The sequence below is a fragment of the Carassius carassius genome, chromosome 25 (assembly GCF_963082965.1).
Source record: "Carassius carassius chromosome 25, fCarCar2.1, whole genome shotgun sequence".
Lineage (NCBI taxonomy): Eukaryota > Metazoa > Chordata > Actinopteri > Cypriniformes > Cyprinidae > Carassius > Carassius carassius.
In genome coordinates, this window is record NC_081779.1 from 22791115 (window position 1) to 22812546 (window position 21432).

The window sequence follows — 21432 nt, forward strand, 5'->3', positions numbered from 1 at the left end:
GCTGTAAATAAAGTAAGAAAATGGTTCAACAAAATACTGACACAAGGGGTGATGATCGTTTTTCCAACTCAGATTCTGTTTTATTTTTTTCCTGACATGTTGGTTTTATATCTTTCACTGGGATGTTATACGTTGCACTTAGTAAATACAGCTGGATAAAACAAAAACTGTATCAGTCTTCATTTCAGGCTGCAAAGCTACAAAATGTGATTATTTTAGCTGATTTGAGCGGAATAATGATGTCTTCTGTAGTGTTGGTTTACAGCTCAAACTTTGAGCAACATGAACATTATTTTGCTGTTTATTATTAATGTTATCTATATTGTATAAAGCATATACGTTTATTATACAAACTGAAGAAGACGACTTTTTTGATAGGCCTACTATTATTTTGTAACTACAGTTTTCACCGTTTTCTTTAGTTTAGCATATTTCTTCTGCAGAGCTTCCTCCTCCTCTGCCAGTGAGCTGGGAAATATTGCCATTTTGGTGGATCTTGAGGAGGGAAAAAACAACAGTATTATGTTTGAGCAGATGTCTATATCTTTTCCAATCAATGCATTCACCATATTAACATTTTATCGATGTTTCCGTTAAAGATGACTTTAAAAAACTTTAAAATTAAATTTTAATTATTTTATATTAAAAAATGCATTAAAGACAGTGCGTAATATTAAATTACCTTAAATTAATAAAATGAGAATAGGCGTCTGCAGTATTTCATCGTTCGGCGCACAATTATGACATCATCTGTTGTCTTCTGCGGAAGCAGCTCAAACAATACAGTTCGTCCATAACAATTTTTTTTTTATTTTACAGAGTATTTAAAGTACATTAATACGTCAATCTATTTTAGGTAACACACATTATGTCGTAGTAGCAAACAAAAATACCAATAAAAACCTCCCGTCCCTTTAGTTCTGCGCAGCTTCCTGCAGGACTGAAACTTACTGAGACTGAGACCTGCAGAGTGACATGGACAAAACAGGTAGGATTTTTTTATTTATTTTTTTATTTGCGATGTATAATTCTACGTGCTTACCTGGTGTTGTATAATATCATCATCAGCCAGTTAAGGATTTAGCTGCTTGGTGTGATAAATCGCTTACATGACAGGCAGCTCAGCAAACTGCATCTGAGAGCAATGATGCAGTGGGCTTCATGAGCTCTCAGATAAACTCTTGTCTTCTTCTGTGTGTAGATTTGCCCCCGGGGGGTCCTGATGATCTGCCTCTGTCTTTGCTGGAGATGGGCTGCTCGGGGAGATTTGAGCTCATCACACACCCATTGCCCAAAAACAGACCCCTGCCTCCACTCAGCACGGTTAGTCAAATAGTACACAAAAAATAATGCTATTCATTTCTGTATTCAAATTTTGTATTTATATTCTGTATTACATTGGAGAATCTTTCTCTTTTTCAGCTTCCCCATGGGCTCCCTCCTACATGTCTCGATCTGAAAACAGAGGTAGAGAAGCGTTTTCTGCGAGACCCTGCTTGGCTCCCTGTACACGATGTAGACGATGCTTTCCACAAGTTCCTTAAGTATGAAATGAGATGCATTCAGAAGAGAGTGCTTGTGTTTGCAATATATATATATATATATATATATATATATATATATATATATATATCATATCTTTACTAGGGATACGCCGGTATCAAATTTTCCTGTTGCGATTAATTGCTCATGCTTATATCACGGTGTACGGTATTATCACCGTATTGAAATTTAGTTTAAAAAAAGTGGTCATAATACAGTATAACAGGTTAAATAACTTTTTACTTATAACAAAAATAACTGAAGATTTAAGTACAATAAAGAAATACAGAAAAATATATAAAGTTAAAAGTTTTTAGATTAAAGTGCAAAAGAACTATAAAGACGAATCGGTATCACTTTACAATAAGACTTCATTAGTTAACCTTAATTAATGCATTAACATTCACAATGAGCAATAGCTACATTTGCTACAGAAGTTATTCTTCTTTGTTAAAAAATACAAGTCTTAGTTTATGTTAGCTTGTTAAATAACACAGCTGCAACTTTCGATTTTAACAACGTGTTATTAAATATTGGTAAACCTAAGATTCATGAATGTTCAGAAGAATTTTTCATTGGCAGTTTATGTTAACTAATGTTAACTAATGAAGCCCTGATGTAAAGTGTGAACGAACAATGAAGAGTCAAAACACTTTCAAACAACATCTAGGGCATGCTGTTGTCCAGATTAAAATGAAGAAAAAAAAGTTTGAAAATAAATAGCCTATTTAGTCTAAATATTTAAGTATTTGGCGCTGTGATGAACAACACAGCAAATCCACAAAATCTCAATGGCTATTTAAATTATTTAAATATGTTTTAGAAAATAATGCAGCTGCTTTATTTATGGGTTTTCCAGGATAGCGGCTGCATTTTCTGCAGTTTAGCGCCATCTGCTGTCAGAGAGTGAATGTGCTTTCATTCAGCGCGTCTCTCATGTGTTCCCCCATGTCCTTCTCATGCGTGCTTTTTTACATCAGAGCTTCTTTTCAAGCAGTGGTGTTGTGCATTTTGACCAGTTGATGGGAAAAATACTCTTAAAATGCATTCCAAATTCTGAATAATTTGTATATATAATTATTCATGGTATTTAGAAGTGCCCACGATAACAGTATTGTGAATATTCATGCATATAATGTGATGTATCGCATTACTGAATACCGGCACATGTCTAATCTGTACTCAGTTTTGTCAATTACAAATATGTCCTTTAGGATAAGTACACGAGAGCGAGAGGTGGACTCTCTCCTGCACTGCTCACTGTCTCCACTGCACTCTGGTCTGTCTGTGGTCAGAGATCCCACCACCGGCATGCTGCTGGATTTCACTGAGGTAACACTGGAACACATATTTACATTGTTACCTAAAACCAAAGCTATTAAAATCGTTTTTGTTAATCAAAAAAAATAAAAAAATAAATAATAAATAAATAAATAAATAAAGTTGTTGAACTAGTTGATGTATTGCATTACTGAAACTGAAATAAATAAATGAAACATAGATATGAATATTTAAATACAAAGAAAAAACTAAAAAATTACAAAAGCAGAAATTACATAAACTAAACTTGAATGAAAACTGAAAATATAAAAATAAATGCTAAATTAATAAACACAATTATGGCATACAAGTAAGACTAAAATAACACTGGATATGATGATTTCAAGAAGAATGTAAAAATTGTGATTCATAAAAATATTGCTTTGTTTATTTGACTGTCTCAACATGTCATCATCGCGCTTGAGCAATGATTGAGTTTGAGTCAGACTATCGTTTTGGAAAGCTGTTTGGAAACAATCATTATTTTTTAGTTCAGTTTTTAAAGTGCACAAGGAAACCACAGTGACTGTTCTTTATAATATAATGCAATGTTTACATATGTATAATGTATAAAGCAATGGTTTTTCTTTATGTCAGGTGTTATTAGAGGACACAGGATTGTCTGCCAAAAATTCGCTCTCATTACAAAGACAGCCTGGACCTCCGTCAGAGAGTCTGAGAGGGAGTAACACAAACTACCCATTCCTGCCAGGTTCAGTAGCTCAGTAGTTTCTCATGATTGTGTTTAAAAATGATCCAGCTTTTAAACTCTGCTGTCCTCGTATAGCGGGAATGGAAGAACTGACGTTAGAGCAGATTCAGAAAAAGTCCGAGCTGGAAGAAGACATCGACTTCGAGAAAGGTTGGTGGTCTGTTCCAGTTCATCATTAAACAATACTTTGTGAGTGTGTGGAGAGGAAAAGGAACTGTGTTTCTCGTCTTAGATTTGTTGACTGTTCCTCCTGGACTGAAGGCCGGCATGGACTTCAGTGACAAAGGTCTGATCTTGTCATAATCCCTCTTGAGGCTGTGCATTATTATCCAAAAATAAAACATCACCCTCATGTCGTTCCAGACATGTGTGACTTACTTTCTGCAGCACAACACAGGTTTGGAGCGACATGAGGATGAGTAAACGATGAATCAGTTTTCATTTTTGAGTGCTCTTTAATGCTTTTAGAAGCCAAAACCACGAAGAGTGAGCTGAACCTGTTGTCACTACTGTCGACCTTTGATGATGTCATCGACGCTCTGCCAGAGGAGAAAGAGGCAGTCTCCCGAAAAGAGGAGACCGTTAAACTTCCCAGAACTAACAGCCTGGAGGATCTGGGAATTAAAGTGTGTAGAGCTTTTAGACAGAAGTCTTGTGGTTGTCTGGTCGTTTTCAGAATATGTTCCTCTCAAACACATGCACTCTTCAGGATTTGGGCAGCTCTGCTTCTCAGCCTTCAGCAAACACAGTGCGTCTGACTGAACAAAAGAAGAGACCGCAGCAAGAAGACAAGGGAGACAATAAAAAGTGGGCGGTTCCTGTGGACATCAGCTCACCCTGTGGCGACTTCTACAAGCGTGTCCCTGATCCAGCCTTCAAGGTCAGAGCTCACTGTATGTTCATCATTTTGCAATGTTTTAGGTTAAAGCTGCTGAAATAAAGTTCAGTTCGTTTTTGTTTCTTTGTACCTCAGTATCCCTTCGAGCTGGACGTGTTTCAGAAGCAGGCTATTGTCCGGCTCGAAGCTCATGACTCGGTCTTTGTCGCGGCTCACACCTCGGCCGGCAAGACCGTGGTGGCTGAATACGCCATCGCACTTTCCCAGAAACACATGACCAGGTCTTTACTTTTTAACACACGAACGTTCAAAAGAAGTTACTGGAAGTCTCTTAGGTTAACCAAGGAAGCATTTATTTGATCAAAAATACAGTAAAAAACTGTAATATTGTGAAATATTATTACAATTCAAAAGAGCTGATTTCTATTTGAATGTATTTTAAAATAAAATGTATTGCTGTGATGCAAAGCTGAATTTCACTGCAGTCTTCGGTGTCACATGATCCTTCAGAAATCATAATAATTTGATGATTAACTGCTCGAGAAATACTTCTTATTCTTATCAGTGATGAAGCTTAATATTATTGTGGAAACCATGAACATTTTGGAACAAGATTTTTTGAAAAATATAGAAAGTTCAAAAGAACATTTCTTTGGATTATAAATATTTTGCAACATTATGAATATCTTACTGTAGGTTTTATTTATTTATTTAAACTAAAAATTGCTATTTGGAAAACTGAACTAAAACAAAAATGATTTATTATTTACTTATTTTATTTCAGCTAGCTGCGCAGGCAGCATTTCTCATAGTTTGACTTTAGTTGATCTTGAACTATTAAAGTAACTACATTTTATAATAAAAAAATAATAAAAGCTATCTAAAAACATTTTAAACAACAACAAAAAATCCATCAAAATTACTAAAACTGTAACTAAAATTAAAGTATATATATATATATATATATATATATATATATATATATATAGCCTGAAACTAAAATTAAAGTATATATATAAATATATATATATATATATATATATATATATATATATATATATATATATATATATATATAAAAAAAATAAAAACTATCAACATAAAATATAATAGTATATCAGTGATACAAAAATAACACTGCTTTGCTGTCACTTAAAAAAATTATAATACGTGCTTGCTGAAATTTTTTTTAAATCATACCTACAAACTTTTGAATAGTAGGTATTTTAAATCATTTTTTTTTTCAGTTTTGGTTATTATTTTTTAAACCATGTTAAAAGTACTTGTAAATGTAAAAAAATGTGCTAAACGAGTAAAAATATCTTGTCTCGCTGTGACATTTTGGCTCATACTAGTCTGACTGTTCCTCCTGACAGGACCATTTACACATCCCCCATCAAGGCCTTGTCCAATCAGAAGTTCAGAGACTTCAAGACCACGTTCAGTGACGTGGGACTTTTGACTGGAGATGTCCAGCTGAGCCCTGAATCCTCGTGTCTCATCATGACCACGGAGATCTTGAGGTGATTATGCAATAGCACCCCTTCATGTCAGTTACTTATAACTCACAGTTAGTCTCGTGCATGATTTTGTTCTTGGTAAATCAGTATGTCATCCTCCTAACAGATCTATGCTCTATAACGGCTCCGAGGTCATTCGAGATCTGGAATGGGTCATTTTTGACGAGGTTCACTACATCAATGATGCAGAGGTGATGAATTCAGTTCAAAAATGCGATGCTTTTCTCTTTACTGCATTCAGATCTGATGTGATGTTGTTGTTTGTCAGAGGGGAGTGGTGTGGGAGGAAGTGCTCATCATGTTGCCGGAGCATGTTAGCATCATCCTGCTGAGTGCCACGGTTCCTAACGCAGTGGAGTTCAGTGAATGGATTGGGTGTGTGTAATACCAAAGCCATTTTATCCTGCTCTGTATAGATTGTGTAGCTCACTCAGTTTTACTGTGCCATCTCCGTCCTCAGGCGTATCAAGAAGAGGCCCATCTATGTGATCAGCACAGTTAAGAGGCCTGTCCCTCTCGAGCACTATCTCTACACCGGCAACAGCACCAAGACTCAGAAAGAGCTCTTCCTGTTGCTGGACGCCTCTGGAAACTTCCTTACTAAAGGGTAGGCTAAGTCACAAAAACAAGATTCATTGAGGTCTCGCATGCTCAACAAGGCTGCATTTATTTGATTAAAATAAAGTTCAGAAAGAGGGTTGAAATGGTGTACAAATCTATATGATTATATTTGACCTAAAAATAAAATCTTTGATTAACGTCTTCAGACTTACATTATAGATAGACTTCAAACAACGTTTTTCAAAAGTGTAGCAAATTTGCATTGAAACGAGTGTTTGGTTTTTCAGCTACTATGCCGCAGTAGACGCCAAGAAGGAACGCACTAGTAAACACGCACAGTCTTTCGGCGCAAAGAATGTGTCACAGCACAACACAACAGCCAGTCAGGTCAGTATCTGACCCTCTCATCATTCCCTTTTGAACAAATGATCTGTATTTCCAGCAACTACCGTGTTTTCTTTACTGTGTTTCCTTCACCCTCCCCGTTCTCTGTTAGGACCGAGCCGTGTGGCAGACGCTGCTGAACTATCTGTCTCAGAGGCAGCAGACTCCAGTGGTGGCCTTCACCTTCTCTCGGACACGCTGTGATGAAAACGCCCGCTCTTTGACCTCGCTGGACCTCACCAGCTCCATAGAGAAGAGCGAGATCCACTCCTTCCTGCAGAAGAGCCTGACCAGGCTGAGAGGAGGAGATCGGCAGCTACCGCAGGTACATGACATCTGTTTTCATCGGCTAATTCAGAGATCTGGAAACACAAGGTGGCTTCTACCCAATATAGTGCTGATAAATAATGCATAACTCAATTTAATGATAACAAGCAGAAATGCTGAAATTAAAAACAATAAAAATAATAATAATTAATAATAATAGTTATTCAAATATATTTTAAAAATGTATGCCTGGGTCATGTCCCACCCCTGAAATTAAACAAAAGAAAAGGTAAAAAAAATTTTTTTTTTTTTTTTTTTTTTTTTTACTTGAAGCCTATTTTAGGAACATCAAATAATAAATACAAGTTAAAATCTCAGTAACCTGCTGTAATGTAAAAAATAATTTTAAAAAAAATTACTACTGTAATGCAATAAAATATGTATTATTTAATAATAATAAAAATAAAAAGAGACAAATTCAACGTATACACTACTATTTAAGTTTGGGGTTGATGAGATTTTTTTTAAAGGAGTATGGTAACACTTTACTTGAAGCCTTTATATATAATGCATTATAAAGTATTTTTAATGTATTAATTATGCCTTGTAATGCATCTTATATAATACATTATAACACTCATCCATTCATAGTGACATATTTAAAATGTACAGTGCATTGAAACACTTGATAAATGACTGATTTCAGATGTAACAAGGTATCTGCAAATATTATAATGCATTTTAACTTTTGTTACAGATATAAGCTTTGCATTGTACATTATGAATACCTTTATAATGCATCATACATAACAGCTTCAAGTGAAGTGTTACCAGAAGTCCCTTATGCTTATCAAGGCTGTGTTTATCTGACCAAAAATACAGTAAAATCAGTAATGTTGTGAAATGGCTGTTTTCTATTTGAATATGTCCTTCAAATAATTTTGTCCCCACAGATCCTGTCGATGCGTGATTTGCTGAAGAGAGGGATTGGTGTTCACCACAGCGGCATCCTGCCGATCCTGAAGGAGATTATTGAGATGCTCTTCTCCAGAGGTTTAGTAAAGGTTTGTTTTATGGACTTGTTTTATACAAGCTTTATTTGAATATAAAAAAAGCTAAATTCATCGCTATATTATCAAAAGAGCTGGTGACTTTTCTCTTTCAGGTGCTGTTTGCTACAGAGACGTTTGCCATGGGTGTGAACATGCCTGCCAGAACCGTCGTGTTCGACAGCATCCGCAAACACGACGGCACCGGTTTCAGGAACCTGCTGCCCGGTAAAAACACAGCTCTTACATTACAAACATTAAAATACCTCTTAAGCATGCCTGTTGCAGGTATTCTCATTTAAAATGATAATTGATTTGTATTATCATAACCGTAGACATTATAAGAAGCTGTCATATACTTGTTGGCGGAGACGCTACAGGCGTTTGATGCATTAGCCGTCTCTAATGAATGAGCAGAATAATTATGCTCAGTAGTGCAGATGTTTGTGCACGTGTGCAGTGAGACAGCAGGGGGCCTTTAATGTGTGTGTGTGTGTGAGAGAGATGCTTAAATCTAGTTTTCTTCTAATAATAGTGTGTATGAAAAAAGGCAAGAGGGAGAGAATATAGCACACATATGGCCCTGTTTATCCATTGCATCAAATACATTGTGCATATTGCCAAAAGTACACAAAATCGATATTCATAAAACATTTGGGTAAATGTGACAATACATAAAAAATAAAGTTTTTTTTTTTTTTTTGCTTAGGAGCATTACTATTACTCTCAATGTTGAAATGCTGCTTAATATTTTTGTGCAAACCATGAAAAAAAATATTTTCAGGATTCTTTGATGAACAGAACATTCAAAAGAACAGCGTTTATTTGAAATGGAAATCTTTTGTAACATTAGAAATGTATTTACTGGCACTTTTAATCAGTTGAATGCATCCTTGCTGAATAAAAGTATTAATCCAAACTTTTCAATTATACTATCATGGTAGTATTTGTTGAACTTAAATATATGATAAATTATATGATTATTTTAATCCAAAAAAAAAAAAAAAAGGGAGAGATTCACAGATAATTGGATTCTGAATTGTCATGGAAATAGTGTCATAATGCCAAAAAATCTTAATGGCCTCAAATGGTAAAAAAAAGAAAGAAAAAACATACTTTTCTTTAAGCAAAGTATATTTTATAATAGTAGTACTAATAATAATCACACACACACGCGCACACATACATGAGTTTGTGTGTGTGTGAGTGCGTGTGTGTGTGTGTGACATTTAAAAGTAAGGTTCAACCACGTATGTAAATGTATAGTATTTTTTTGGGATTAATAGATTTCAAAAATGATGCTTACTCTGATGTTGATCAAGAATGTCTCAGTACTAAACTATGTGTGTGTGTGTGTGTGTAGGCGAGTACATTCAGATGGCGGGTCGTGCAGGCAGAAGAGGTTTGGATGCTACAGGGACAGTTATCATCCTCTGTAAGGCGGGAGTTCATGATATGGGAGACCTCCACGCCATGATGCTGGTCAGTCTGTGTTAAACACCTCCAGCTCTCTCCTCTGGTCAGGCCTGACGCCTCACTGATGATGATGATTCTCCTCAGGATGACTCAAACTGTGAACCAAAAATTGGACATGATTAGATTTGTACAGTTTTCTGAAATGTTCCACCTTTACTGCAGCGATCTCCTCCTAATCCAGGCTTTACTGGGATCTGAGAAGAGATATCCCATCTCGTCTTTGTAAATCACTGCCTGATTGTTCAGTCTGGAGCGAAACACAAGGGTCGCTGGTCTTTTTTTAGAGTCATGCAGCCTGTGAGTGCACCTCTGTCCTCCTCTTGTGGATGGAGTGTGTGTGACTGGTCTCCTCTTCATTGGAGCTGTTTTAACCTCTCAGTGTTTTTCATCACGGCTGTACAGTCAGTTAACCCCTGTCTGATTCACTGACCCCATACACACACACAACTCACCAGCATTCACTAGTGCTGTTGTCCACATTGCACATACCAGCATCAACATTCATGAAAGCTGATCTGTAGTGTTATTTGTACTTAAGGTTTGGAGCCAGTGTTATTTTAGTGTATTCAACACTTTACTACAAGGTTCCAGTTGTTAACATTAGTTAGCCACATTAGTTAACATAAACTAACAATGAAAATACTCCTAAAGCAGTTTTTAATCTTAGTTAAAGTTGATTCCATCTTTTACTAATACATTAATTGAATGAAAAGTTGTATCTATTACTGTTATTAAATGGCCCTGAGCTAACAATGAACCGCTTTTTTATTAACTAACGTTAACAAAGATGAGGAAATACTGGAACAAATGTATTGCTCATTATTAGTTAATGTTAGTTAATGCATTAAGTATAGTTAACAAATGGAACCTTATTGTCATTTTTTAAATGTGATATTATATTAGTTATGTTTTGAATAGCTTTTATTTTCCCTTTTTTAATTTAAGTTTGTTTTAGAAATTTAGTTTTATTTGTATTGCTTTTTTCTTAATATATACATGCATACAATGTACATTTCTACATGGTTTTCATTAATTTCAGTTTTAGTTTTCGAAATCTTAGTACTTCAAACTAAACTTTTAAGTTTTTTTTTTGCTTAAGTATTGCATCTAATATTTCAGCAAAATTTGACTTCCAAAAATAATTTTGAATAGTTTTATTATTATGTTTAGCTTTATTTATTTTTTACAGTTTTACATGGACAGATCCTCAGAAAATATAATGATATAGTTAGTTTTACAAGTAATTTCCATGCTGTTTAAAAATAAAAAAGAGACCGAGCATGAAACATTTGATTTTTCCCATGCGTTTGAGCTGCAGGTGCGTTTGACCCAGTCCATGCGAGATGCGTTTTTCTCAGACGGGCCAGTAATCAGCTCCATGTCATGGACGTCATGGCAACAGCAGCTGATGCTGTAATAAATCACAGTGTGTTGTCAAAAGCTGCTGTGTGATTGGACCTCCGCTGTATGTCAGCTCCATTTACACTGGATGAGCACAAAGCATCATGATACACAACATCCTTACATTGTGCTATTATATGTCATGGTTTGTTGTTATATTTGTCTGTATGCCATAGTCTTAGAAGTAGCTCAAACGTTGGCAGCCAACGAATAAATCAATGCTAATGGGTGATATAAATGAAATGTATACAAGAGCACAGAGAGATGGTGTTAATGTGTGGTGTTGTTTCTCTGTGTCAGGGGAAGCCGACAGTGCTGCAGTCTCAGTTCAGACTGACCTACACCATGATCCTGAATCTGCTGCGTGTGGAGGCCCTGAGGGTCACCGACATGATGAAGAGGAGCTTCTCGGAGAACCACAGGGATACGCAGGTGAACGGCGTCTGAGGGGTTTGCATGCCCCAGTAACTGCCTCAAGTAATTCAGTCTTCCAGAAGGCAGAAAAATGAAATATGTGATGAAATGTTATGAAACTCTTTCAGTTAGCCAAGTCATTTGTGTCTTTGTGTTGCTCAGGCTCATGAGAAGAGAATAAGTGAGCTGAGAAACACTCTGTCCTCTCTCCCGCCGCTGGACACGGAGGGGCAGCTGTCTGATATACTGTCATATTACCACACCATCACAGAGCTGCGCATCACCACCGAGACCCTGCAGGTGCACGCACACACACACATTTATATGAGCACAGTGTACACTATCACAGAGCTGCACACTCAAACACTGGATTCACAGCATTTCAGCGATCACATGCCGTTATAAACCAGCTAAGAAAAACCTTGAACAGTTGGGTTCCGATTGAATGACACGGTTGCATTAATTGATAAGTGTTATAATGAAGAATAATCCAATCGAAGTTATATTAAAAATTGTCCTTGCTCTTGCAAGCCTTTCAATGGGGGTAAGCGGGTGTTTGTTGTCAACCGTTCAGAAGACGTGAAATAAAGTGTGCACATCTGTAATAAAACACTGAGGGGTGGATAAAGGCCCCCTGTAGTGAATCCATGCCTTTTTGTGAGATAAATATACAGATTTCAAACATAGTAAACACTTTTTTTCCTCACTTCTGCTTCACGTCTTTATTTCACATCTTCTGAATGGTTGACAACAAACACACTTACCCCACTGAAAGGCTTGCAAGAGCAAGGACAGTTTTTGATAGAAGAGGGGTGAACTAAACCTTTAAGCTGACTGAGACTTACAGACTTGTTTATCATTGCTCTCTTGTTGATTTTGATTGCTTCCATTGTCCTCATTTGTAAGTCGCTTTGGATAAAAGCGTCTGCTAAATGACTTAATGTAATGTGATTAAAAATGTTATTAACAATTATTGTTGTAATTCTGTAATACTAAAATAACTGATATGATTTTAAATTCTTAAAATGTACAGTTATGTGTTGTTATTATAACAGGTGATGATAATATTTAGCTGTTTTATTTTAAAACAATGTTTTTGATTTTTTAATAGTATTTTTTTATTAGCTAATTTATTAATTTAAGAAAAATAAGAGCAATCAGAGCTTTCACAAAGTGAAGTGCTTTCAAAACCACCAGACCAATTATTGTTTGTTTTATATATATATATATATATATGTATATGTACAGAACTATATGTATAAATTGTATTATATATTTAAAATAATTACACTGTGTGTGTGTGTGTGTCAGAGAGCTGTTCTGGAGTCAGTGAATGGACTGAAAGCTCTGTGTGTGGGGAGGGTGGTGATCGTGAATAGCGGCCAGCATCACAACGCTCTGGGAGTCATTCTACAGGTGTGTGTCTGAATAATGAACACATTTTACTGTCAGCTTCTCCTTCTCTAACCATGAACACACATCTGCGGCAGTGACCAATGACAATATCATATATTCATTTGGGTAAGATATTTTTTTAATTAAAGATAAAAGATAAGATTTTTTTATCTAAAGACATTTTTTAAGTAATATTTCTATGGCTTTATATCATAGATGTTTTCTTCTAATTTTAGTGTATAGCAGACAATCTGAAATATAATAGGTTTTTTTGTTTGGCATCATTTTTTTAAATTATTTTTTATGTTTTTTTTTTTTTTAAAGGCAGGGTAGGTAATACATGTATAAACAACTTTCTTCCAAATTTGTTTAAACTTTCTATATATATCAATGCATAATTAAAATGTAAGTACTCTGATAAAAAGAGTATAAAAATCGAGTGACTCTAGACCGTTTGATCTGTATTAAACACAGCTCATTATTTCCATTTCGGGACGAAACATAGGATTGGCTTAGGCGACTGTCACTCTCTCGCAACCATGGCAACCACCCTTTTGCCACACATGACCTGCCCACTTGCGCGCGCACGTTTGATTTGAGGAATTCAAGAGGCACGGATCCTAGGAATACCAAAACAATGGCAGAGAAACAGCAAGCAAAATTCACAGTACCGGCCTATGCAGTTAGTGAAGGCAAACCAGGCAAAAAAAGGAAGACAGTAACAGTACAAGAAAAGGCAATGAACAAAAAGTCTTTGGATAAACAAAGAAATAAAATGCGAGTTAATATCGGCGTGGCTTTCCAGCGATGGCGAGAACTGAGGGAACTCAAGGGGCTGAAAAGTGACTCCTTGATGGCTTTATTTCTGCTGGACAGGTAAATCTTTCTTTTTGTATTTTGATCATACATATTTATTTCATGAAGCATGTGTCATTAGCACACGTAGCTGCGTAATATAGCTAACATAACATTACTTAGCGAGCCATAGTAGAGGCTTTGGAAGGAGCCCAGAAGGGAGGGGGTGGAGTGAATGGAAATAATGAGCTGTCTTTAAAACAGTCGTGAGAGGTCTACAGTCACTCGATTTTTATTCTTTCTTTTTCAGAGTACTAACATTTTAATTATGTATTGATATATAAATAGTTTAAACAAATTTGGAAAAAAAGTTTTTTGTACATTTTTTTTTTTACCTACCCTGCCTTTAAGTGTGTTATGTTCAACAAAACTGCATTTATCTGATTAAAAACTGTTGTATTGTAAAATATTACAATATTTTTATGAATTTTAAATATTTTATTTTATGTTAAAATGCAGTTTATTCCTGTGATGTGTCAGCATCATTCCTCCAGTCTTCAGTGTCACATGATCCTTCAGAAATCATTCTAATATGCTGATCTGCTGCTCAAGAAATGTTGAAAACATAATATTTCTCTGGAAACCATGATACATTTTTCAGGATTCTCTTATAAATATAGTTCCAAAACATTGAATTTATTTGAGATAAAATATTTTTTAAGATTATAAGTGTCTTTTCTGTCCCTTTTGGTTACTTTAATGCATCCTTGCTTATTAAAAGTATTAATTTATTTTTAAAAAAAAAATTCTTTTGACCAGTAGTGTATTTCCCAGGACCAATTTAAGTAGGGAGTTACACAGCTTACCTCAGTCTCCTCTATTTGTTTCCCTCTCTCTCTCTTTCCTCTTTCCTCTCATCTCCTCCCACAGGTGTCCAACGATGCAGTAAATCGCACGTTCACCGCTCTCATTATCTGTGAGAAGGGTAATGAGGAGGCGGCGGGTGATGATCAGTCTAATAAAGCCTTCCATCCCACCTACAGTACTACACTGTTTATTCCAGAGGGTGAGCAAACACATACACACACACACAGCATCGCATCCACCCCAAAATCTCACCTGCCCAAACCATAAATCATCAAGGTAGGAGAGTACTACTACTACGTCTACACTTCTTTTGTTGTCAAAGTGTGATTTACAGTGTGGCTGTGTGTGTAGGACCCTGCAGTCACACGGTGCAGAGACTGAAGCTGCAGGACATCTCCGCCATCACAACCAAAACCCTCAAAGTCATCCCAGAGAGAATCATTGACAACTTTAATAAAAGACAGCAGCCACGCTTCAGGTCTGTATGTGAATTTGAGTGAATTTGCATTTGTTAAACTGTGGTAATGAAACAGTAATAGACAAACTTCCCTTCCTAGACTTGATCCACCAGGTCAGGCTATTTCTACAGCAACTCAGGAGCTCCTGCGATTGGCTGAGGCCAATCCAAATGGTATATCGACCCTGGACCCTGTGAATGACCTGCACCTGAAGGCTGTGGATGTGGTGGAGGCAGTGATGAGGCACCGAGTGTTACAGGACTGTCTGAAAGACTTCCACTGCATCCACTCGCCCACCTTCACTGAACAGGTCTGCTGACTATACTCCTACACTGCTGTTCAAAAGGCTGTTTTTAGAAAGAAATGAATGCTTCTATTTAGCAAGTATGCATTCAATGGATCAGAAGTGACATTTTTTATGTTACAAAAGATTTCTATTTTAGAAAAATGCTGTTCTTTTGAACGTTCTATTCATCAAATAAATAAACAAACACACTAATAAATAAAAAGCTGTTTCCCCTTTGAATTAAAGCCTTTTGGCATATATTTGCTCGTGTTGTAATCATAAGCTTACGTCATTTGGATCAGTTTCTCATAAAACAAGACTTTTTATTTGATGTCATTTTGCTTTTTTCAAGTAAATGTATCTTGATTGAGTGTGAACCGAAGGTACAGTAAAAGTTTGTTGTGTTTTTTATACTTTGAAGGACTGCTAATACAAGACCTTTACATTTAGAGACCATATTGACATGTTGTGTCCCGTTCAGTCTCATTTACCTTCATAAAGCCTGCAGATACCCCGTCAAATAGAAAACAGCTCATTTCAATTATAATAATATTTCACAATATTACTGTTTTTACTGTAGAGTAAGTAAGAGACTTTTTATAAAAATCTTGCCAACCCCTAACTTTTGATTGGTATTGTCTTTCCTGCTTTTTTAGGTCGTGTCCTATTCCACTTTGCAGACAAAAGTGCGGAAAAATATCATTTCTAATCAAAATGTATCTTCGGCTGTTTTTTCCTAATCCATATTTAGTAATTTGGCACAGTAACTCTCCCAAGTGCACAGACTCTCATTTATTGAGTGTGACAGTGGCAGCGAGGAATAAGGATGTGTCTCATTAGCTCTCGGTAATCACTTCCAGCCTTCACCTTCTGGAGGGCACTCTCTCTCTCATTTTCATGTTCTCTCTCTCTGTGTGTGTGAATATCTTGCTCAGTTTGCACGTGTGCAGGAGAGGATGAGTGTACAGGAAGAGCTTGACAAGCTTCTGTTCCTGGTGTCTGATCAGTCACTGACACTGCTGCCTGAGTACCATCAGCGAATCAAGGTCAGTCCTTCTTCTCATTCTGGTAGATCGATATATTTCCGTAGCACAGTACTATGTTCTTTGATATGCAGTCATGAAGTGAATAACAAAAAGAGTTTTGTATATAAACATGCAGACACACACACACACATACATGTATGTATGTATTTATGTATGTATGTGTATTTATATATATTAGCGTCCATTAATTATATATGGGCCCGCCAATAACCTATTTATAGCTTTTAGACTTAAGTTTTTTTTTTTTTTATTATTCATATATTATGTTGTGCTATACATGTATGTGCTTTGATCAATCTTTATAAGTGAATAAAATAAGATGAGTAAATAAACAACAGCATTTTCAATGGGATTTTTGGCTAAACTATTCCTTAAAAACCCCAAAATGAAAATTGGTTGACAATTTACTCACCCCAAGGACATCCAAAATGTAGACGAGTTTGTTTCCTTAATCAGAAAGGAGTTAGAGAAATTCAGCATTGCATCATTTGCTCACCAGTGGATCCTCTGCAGTGAATGGGTGCCGCCAGAATGAGAGTCCAAACAGCTGATAAACACACCATAATAATCCACAAGTAATCCACACCACTCCAGTCAATGAATTAACATATTGTGAAGTGAAAAGATGTGTGTTTGTAAGAAACAAATCCATCATTTTAACCTTAAAACTGACTAAAAGTCAAATGTGTCAGTGGATTTTGATGCGAGAGAACAACAGATGGACTTTTTAACTGGTAGAGGTATTATTATGGATTATAGGCTCATATTCTGGCCAGAAGCTATGGTTAAAACATCTCAATGATAGATTTGTTTCTTACAAACACAGAGCTTTTAACTTCACACAACTGATGGACTGGAGTGGTGTGGATTATTTGTGGATTATTGTGATGTGTTTATCAGCTGTTGTGACTAATTCTGACGGCACCCATTCACTGCAGAGGATCCATTGGTGAACAAAATATGTAATGCTAAAACAAACAAATCTACATCTTTGATGACCTGAGGGTGAGTACATTTTTTAAAAATTATAATAATAATTTTTGAGCAAACATCTCAAGTTTCAAGTGAAATTTGACATTAAACCATTATTGCATGCACAATAATAATAATAATAATAAAAAAAGATAACAGTGCAATATCTTCGAAACCAGGGTCAGAAAAGCTTAAACTGTTCTAATTATGGAAAAAAAGACCAAATATCAGACAAGAACGTGCGTTCAGATCAGAAGCAACTGGGCAGGATTTGTTGTGAAAACCTGGTAACTCTGATCTGAACACACGTGCTGGAGATATACTTCAAATTACAGGAGCGTCTTTACTGATGAGAGGCGCATGAAAATCGCATTCGATTTTTTGCACAGCCCTAATATTGACCAATATGGATACAGTCGCTGATATATTTGCCATTCTTTGCTTGCCTGGTGTTAAAAATCCCCAGTTAATGTTTGCAAATGTCCCAGATGTTTTACCCACAGTCAGAGCTGACGGTATAGTGCTGTTTTGGCAGGTGCTGGAAGCGCTGCAGTATGTGGACAGCACTGGGGCGGTTCAGCTGAAGGGTCGTGTGGCGTGTCAGATCAGCAGTCATGAGCTGCTCCTAACCGAACTCCTGTTTGAGAACACACTGAGTCCTCTCGCCCCCGAGGAGAGCGCCGCCCTGCTGTCCTGCCTCATCTTCACACAAAACACCCAGATAGACCCGCACATCACCAGCACGCTACAGGAGGTAAAGCAGAGCCAAAGAAAACCTACTTACAATTGTGATTCCCAGCATCTCATACTTGTTGATGCCAGAGGTCTAATACAGTATGTGCATCTGGAAAACATCAGTCATTTTTTGAGCCCACAGCCATTAGAATGTAAAGAAACAGATACTCTTGTCATCAAGGTTATGGATGGATGTGAATTCAGACGGCTCTATGAGCTCAAACACCGAAGAGATGGATGCTTTGCTTTATGCCTTTAGCAAAGGATGCAGTCCCACACGAACACGTCGGTGTGTGTTGTCGAATGGCCCAGAAACATGGAATTGCTTTAAAGGGGCCGTGAATAAGTCATGACACTAGACTGAGAAGCACACAAGAGTTTATATAGTTCACAGTGGCTCGTAAACCAGTGTGAAAGAGCCCTTGCTGTTGAGACGCTGCGAGGTGAGGTTGTACAGGTAATGAAGCTGCAGTTTGACTGCAGGACTACCTCGCCTGCCTTGCTGTAGTTGTGTAAGCACTTAGACAGCAGATGGAGACGAGAGTAGTGCAGAGGACAAAAGAAACTGATGCAGTGCTGTACTAAGAGATCTCACTATGACTAATGTATTAGGCCTGCCAATTAAATTAATTACACAAACTACTACTTAAATAATATAATTAATTACTATTTGTCACATATAACAACTCTAATTGAAGACAAAACATTAAATTGTGAGTAAATAATTTAAATATTATACAGTGCATATACAACTATGGAAAAAATTAAGAGACCGCTTGAAAATTACTAGGTACGGGTTTGAGTAAAATGTTAAGATTTGTTTATTCTATACAGGTCTGATAACACTTCTTTCAAATTTCAAATAAAAAAAGTGTTGGAGTGTCAAAATAACAAATGTTTTCATTTGTTGTGATTGAACATCAGGGTTATTCCACCAAATATTGATTTCTTAACTCTTCTGAAGTTAAAACATTGGTATTGTGTTGTCTAAAAATGAATAAAAACATGTCTGAAGACATGGCATCTTTTTGTTATTTTGACCAATCCTCAAAAAAAGAAAAAAAAACATTTTTATTTGAAATTCGGAAGGAATGTCATTAGTAGTTTAGAGAATAAAACTAAATGTTTTAAACGCGTAACTAAAAATCAGAAACGGAGAATTTTCAAACGGTCTCCTCATTCTTTCCATAGCTGTGTATGTATGTAATTTTATATGTATATGGGGTCAGTAAGATTTTGTTAATGCATCTGAAAGAAGGCTGCATTTATTTGATCAAAAATATGGTAAAAATGTGAAAAACTGTTTTCTATTTGAATATATTTATTAATTTAATTTATTCCTGCAATGCAAAGCTTAATTTTTTCATCATCATTACTCCAGTCTTCAGTAGCCCCTTCCACACATACAGTATAGTCTTTAATGGTAAATTACCATTGTATTTACTAGTAAAGTCGTTCTGGTAACTTTATGGCAATTTACTGTGTGAAAGGGGCTAGTGTCACATGATTCTTCCGAAATAATTCTAATATGCTGATTTGCTGCTCAACAAACATTTATCATTATTATTAATGTTGAAAATAGTTGTGGTGCTTAATATGTTTGTGGAAATTGGGTTACCTTTTTTCAGGATTTTTTACAATGAATAGACCATTGATTTGAAATAGTACTTTTTTGTAACATAAAAGTCTTTACTGTCACTTTTGATCCATTAAATGTGCTCATGCTGAATAAAAGTATTAATTTATTTTCAAAAATTTCTGACCCCAAGCTTTTTATAATGTATGTGTGTAATTAAATGTATGATATATATATATATATAATTATAAATCATTTTTCTCCCATTCTCTTGCTTTCATAGGGCATTAATCAAGTACTCAGTGTGGCACAGCGTATTGGTGAGCTGCAGAGGGATTATGGGATAGCTCAGACTGCTGAAGACTTTGTGGCCCAGTACAAGTTCGGCCTGACTGAGGTTGTGTACTGCTGGGCAAGAGGCATGGTGAGCACTGACCTATCTGTCTGTCTAAACTTCTAGTTCTACTTCCTATTTGGAGAGAGAAAATCCTATTTCTCATTAACTCCCAATAATTGTGATGTGTTTTTGTTGTTTGTTTGATAGCCGTTTGCTGAGATTGCCCAGCTGACGGATGTGCAGGAAGGGACGATCGTACGCTGCATCCAGAGGCTGGACGAGGTCCTGAAGGAAGTGAGACATGCTGCACGCATTGTGGGCGACTCTGTCCTGGGCAGCAAGATGGAAAGAGCCTCACTGGCCATACGCAGAGACATTGTGTTCACCGCCTCGCTCTACACACACTGAGAGAGAGAGAGAGAGAGAGAGGGCAAGAGGCTGGGTGTGTTTGCATGTTGAGTGGGATATAAAATAGAGCGTGCAGAATATGGACCTGAGTATCTGTAACTGAGTGCATGTTAACATTAAGTTGAGTATGCATGTGTGAGTGAAGGAGCAATTCACACCTCACCCCTGACCAAAAACCTCATCTCAATATGAAATGGAGATTGACATCAGTCATGAACTGTAATTAAATGTACAGCAATAAATTGAGCTGTATGTGGAAATCTGGTTTCATCCATGTTGTCAGAAAAACTAGAAAATATATAGTCATTTTGCTTTGTGATCATTTGAATGAGGACTGCAGTCGTATTTTGATTTATGTTTGTGTTGTTATCATTGCTATTCTCACATTTGCTGTTATTTTTTAGTGTTTTTATTTTATTTTACTTTTGTCATGGTGGAGTATTCTATATATATTATGGTTTCAGTACATTTGTGCATTTTGAGTCTTTTTTTTTACCCTCTGCCCACACTCTTTATCATTTAATATAGTTAATAAATTTAAAAAATCATAAATTAGCCCTCGGATCAATCAGGGCTAAAGTCACATAATTTAGGATGAAACATTCCCCAATATTCAGATTAGAAAGTTATGATTCTTAAAGTTTAACATTTGGTCCCCCCAGTCCAGAATATTTGATCTTTTTCCCGCCTTTCAGTTTCTCAAGAATTTTATATCAGCTTATGTATTATTCTGCTTTCAATAAATGAACAGTTACTAATAGAGACTTTATGAATATTTCTCAAAAACATCACCATTGTGACTTTAGCAGTCAATATAGGCCAGCTTTCCGTATTAATAAAACTTTTTTTTTCAGTAAGTATGACATATTTTGAGTCATATTTGATTTTTAGACTTAATATCATAAACATATTTAAAGCTGCATACAACCCAAAATACCATACTACAGTTATAGATACTATGGTAAAACCATCGTAAATTAATTTGTTATCTCTATCAAACAATGTGCGAGTGTAATAATTTAGTGTCAATAGTAGCTAATGACAAGTTACCACAGTTTTTTTTTTGTGACAAT

General features: G+C 36.1%; 1 protein-coding gene across 2 annotated transcripts; it reads left to right on the forward strand.

Annotated features, from left to right (window-relative positions):
* The first annotated feature begins 770 nt into the window (after positions 1-770).
* Positions 771-20619, forward strand: LOC132104431 (superkiller complex protein 2-like). Of its 2 annotated transcripts, none has more exons than XM_059509903.1 (29): positions 771-988; positions 1202-1323; positions 1423-1544; positions 2757-2874; positions 3460-3574; positions 3650-3724; positions 3807-3860; positions 4046-4200; positions 4284-4454; positions 4548-4693; positions 5789-5935; positions 6039-6123; positions 6201-6307; positions 6393-6539; positions 6781-6880; positions 6990-7202; positions 8098-8208; positions 8310-8421; positions 9557-9675; positions 11371-11502; positions 11647-11784; positions 12796-12900; positions 14605-14740; positions 14893-15019; positions 15099-15309; positions 16221-16331; positions 17839-18057; positions 19898-20038; positions 20159-20619. In XM_059509903.1, the coding sequence occupies exons 1-29, from the start codon at positions 976-978 to the stop codon at positions 20357-20359; spliced, it is 3753 nt and encodes a 1250-aa protein (XP_059365886.1). In that variant the 5' UTR covers positions 771-975; the 3' UTR covers positions 20360-20619. The 2 variants fall into 2 exon arrangements, with proteins under 2 accessions (XP_059365886.1, XP_059365884.1); XM_059509901.1 differs by having other exon boundaries at positions 772-988; positions 4043-4200.
* The last annotated feature ends 813 nt before the right edge of the window (positions 20620-21432 follow it).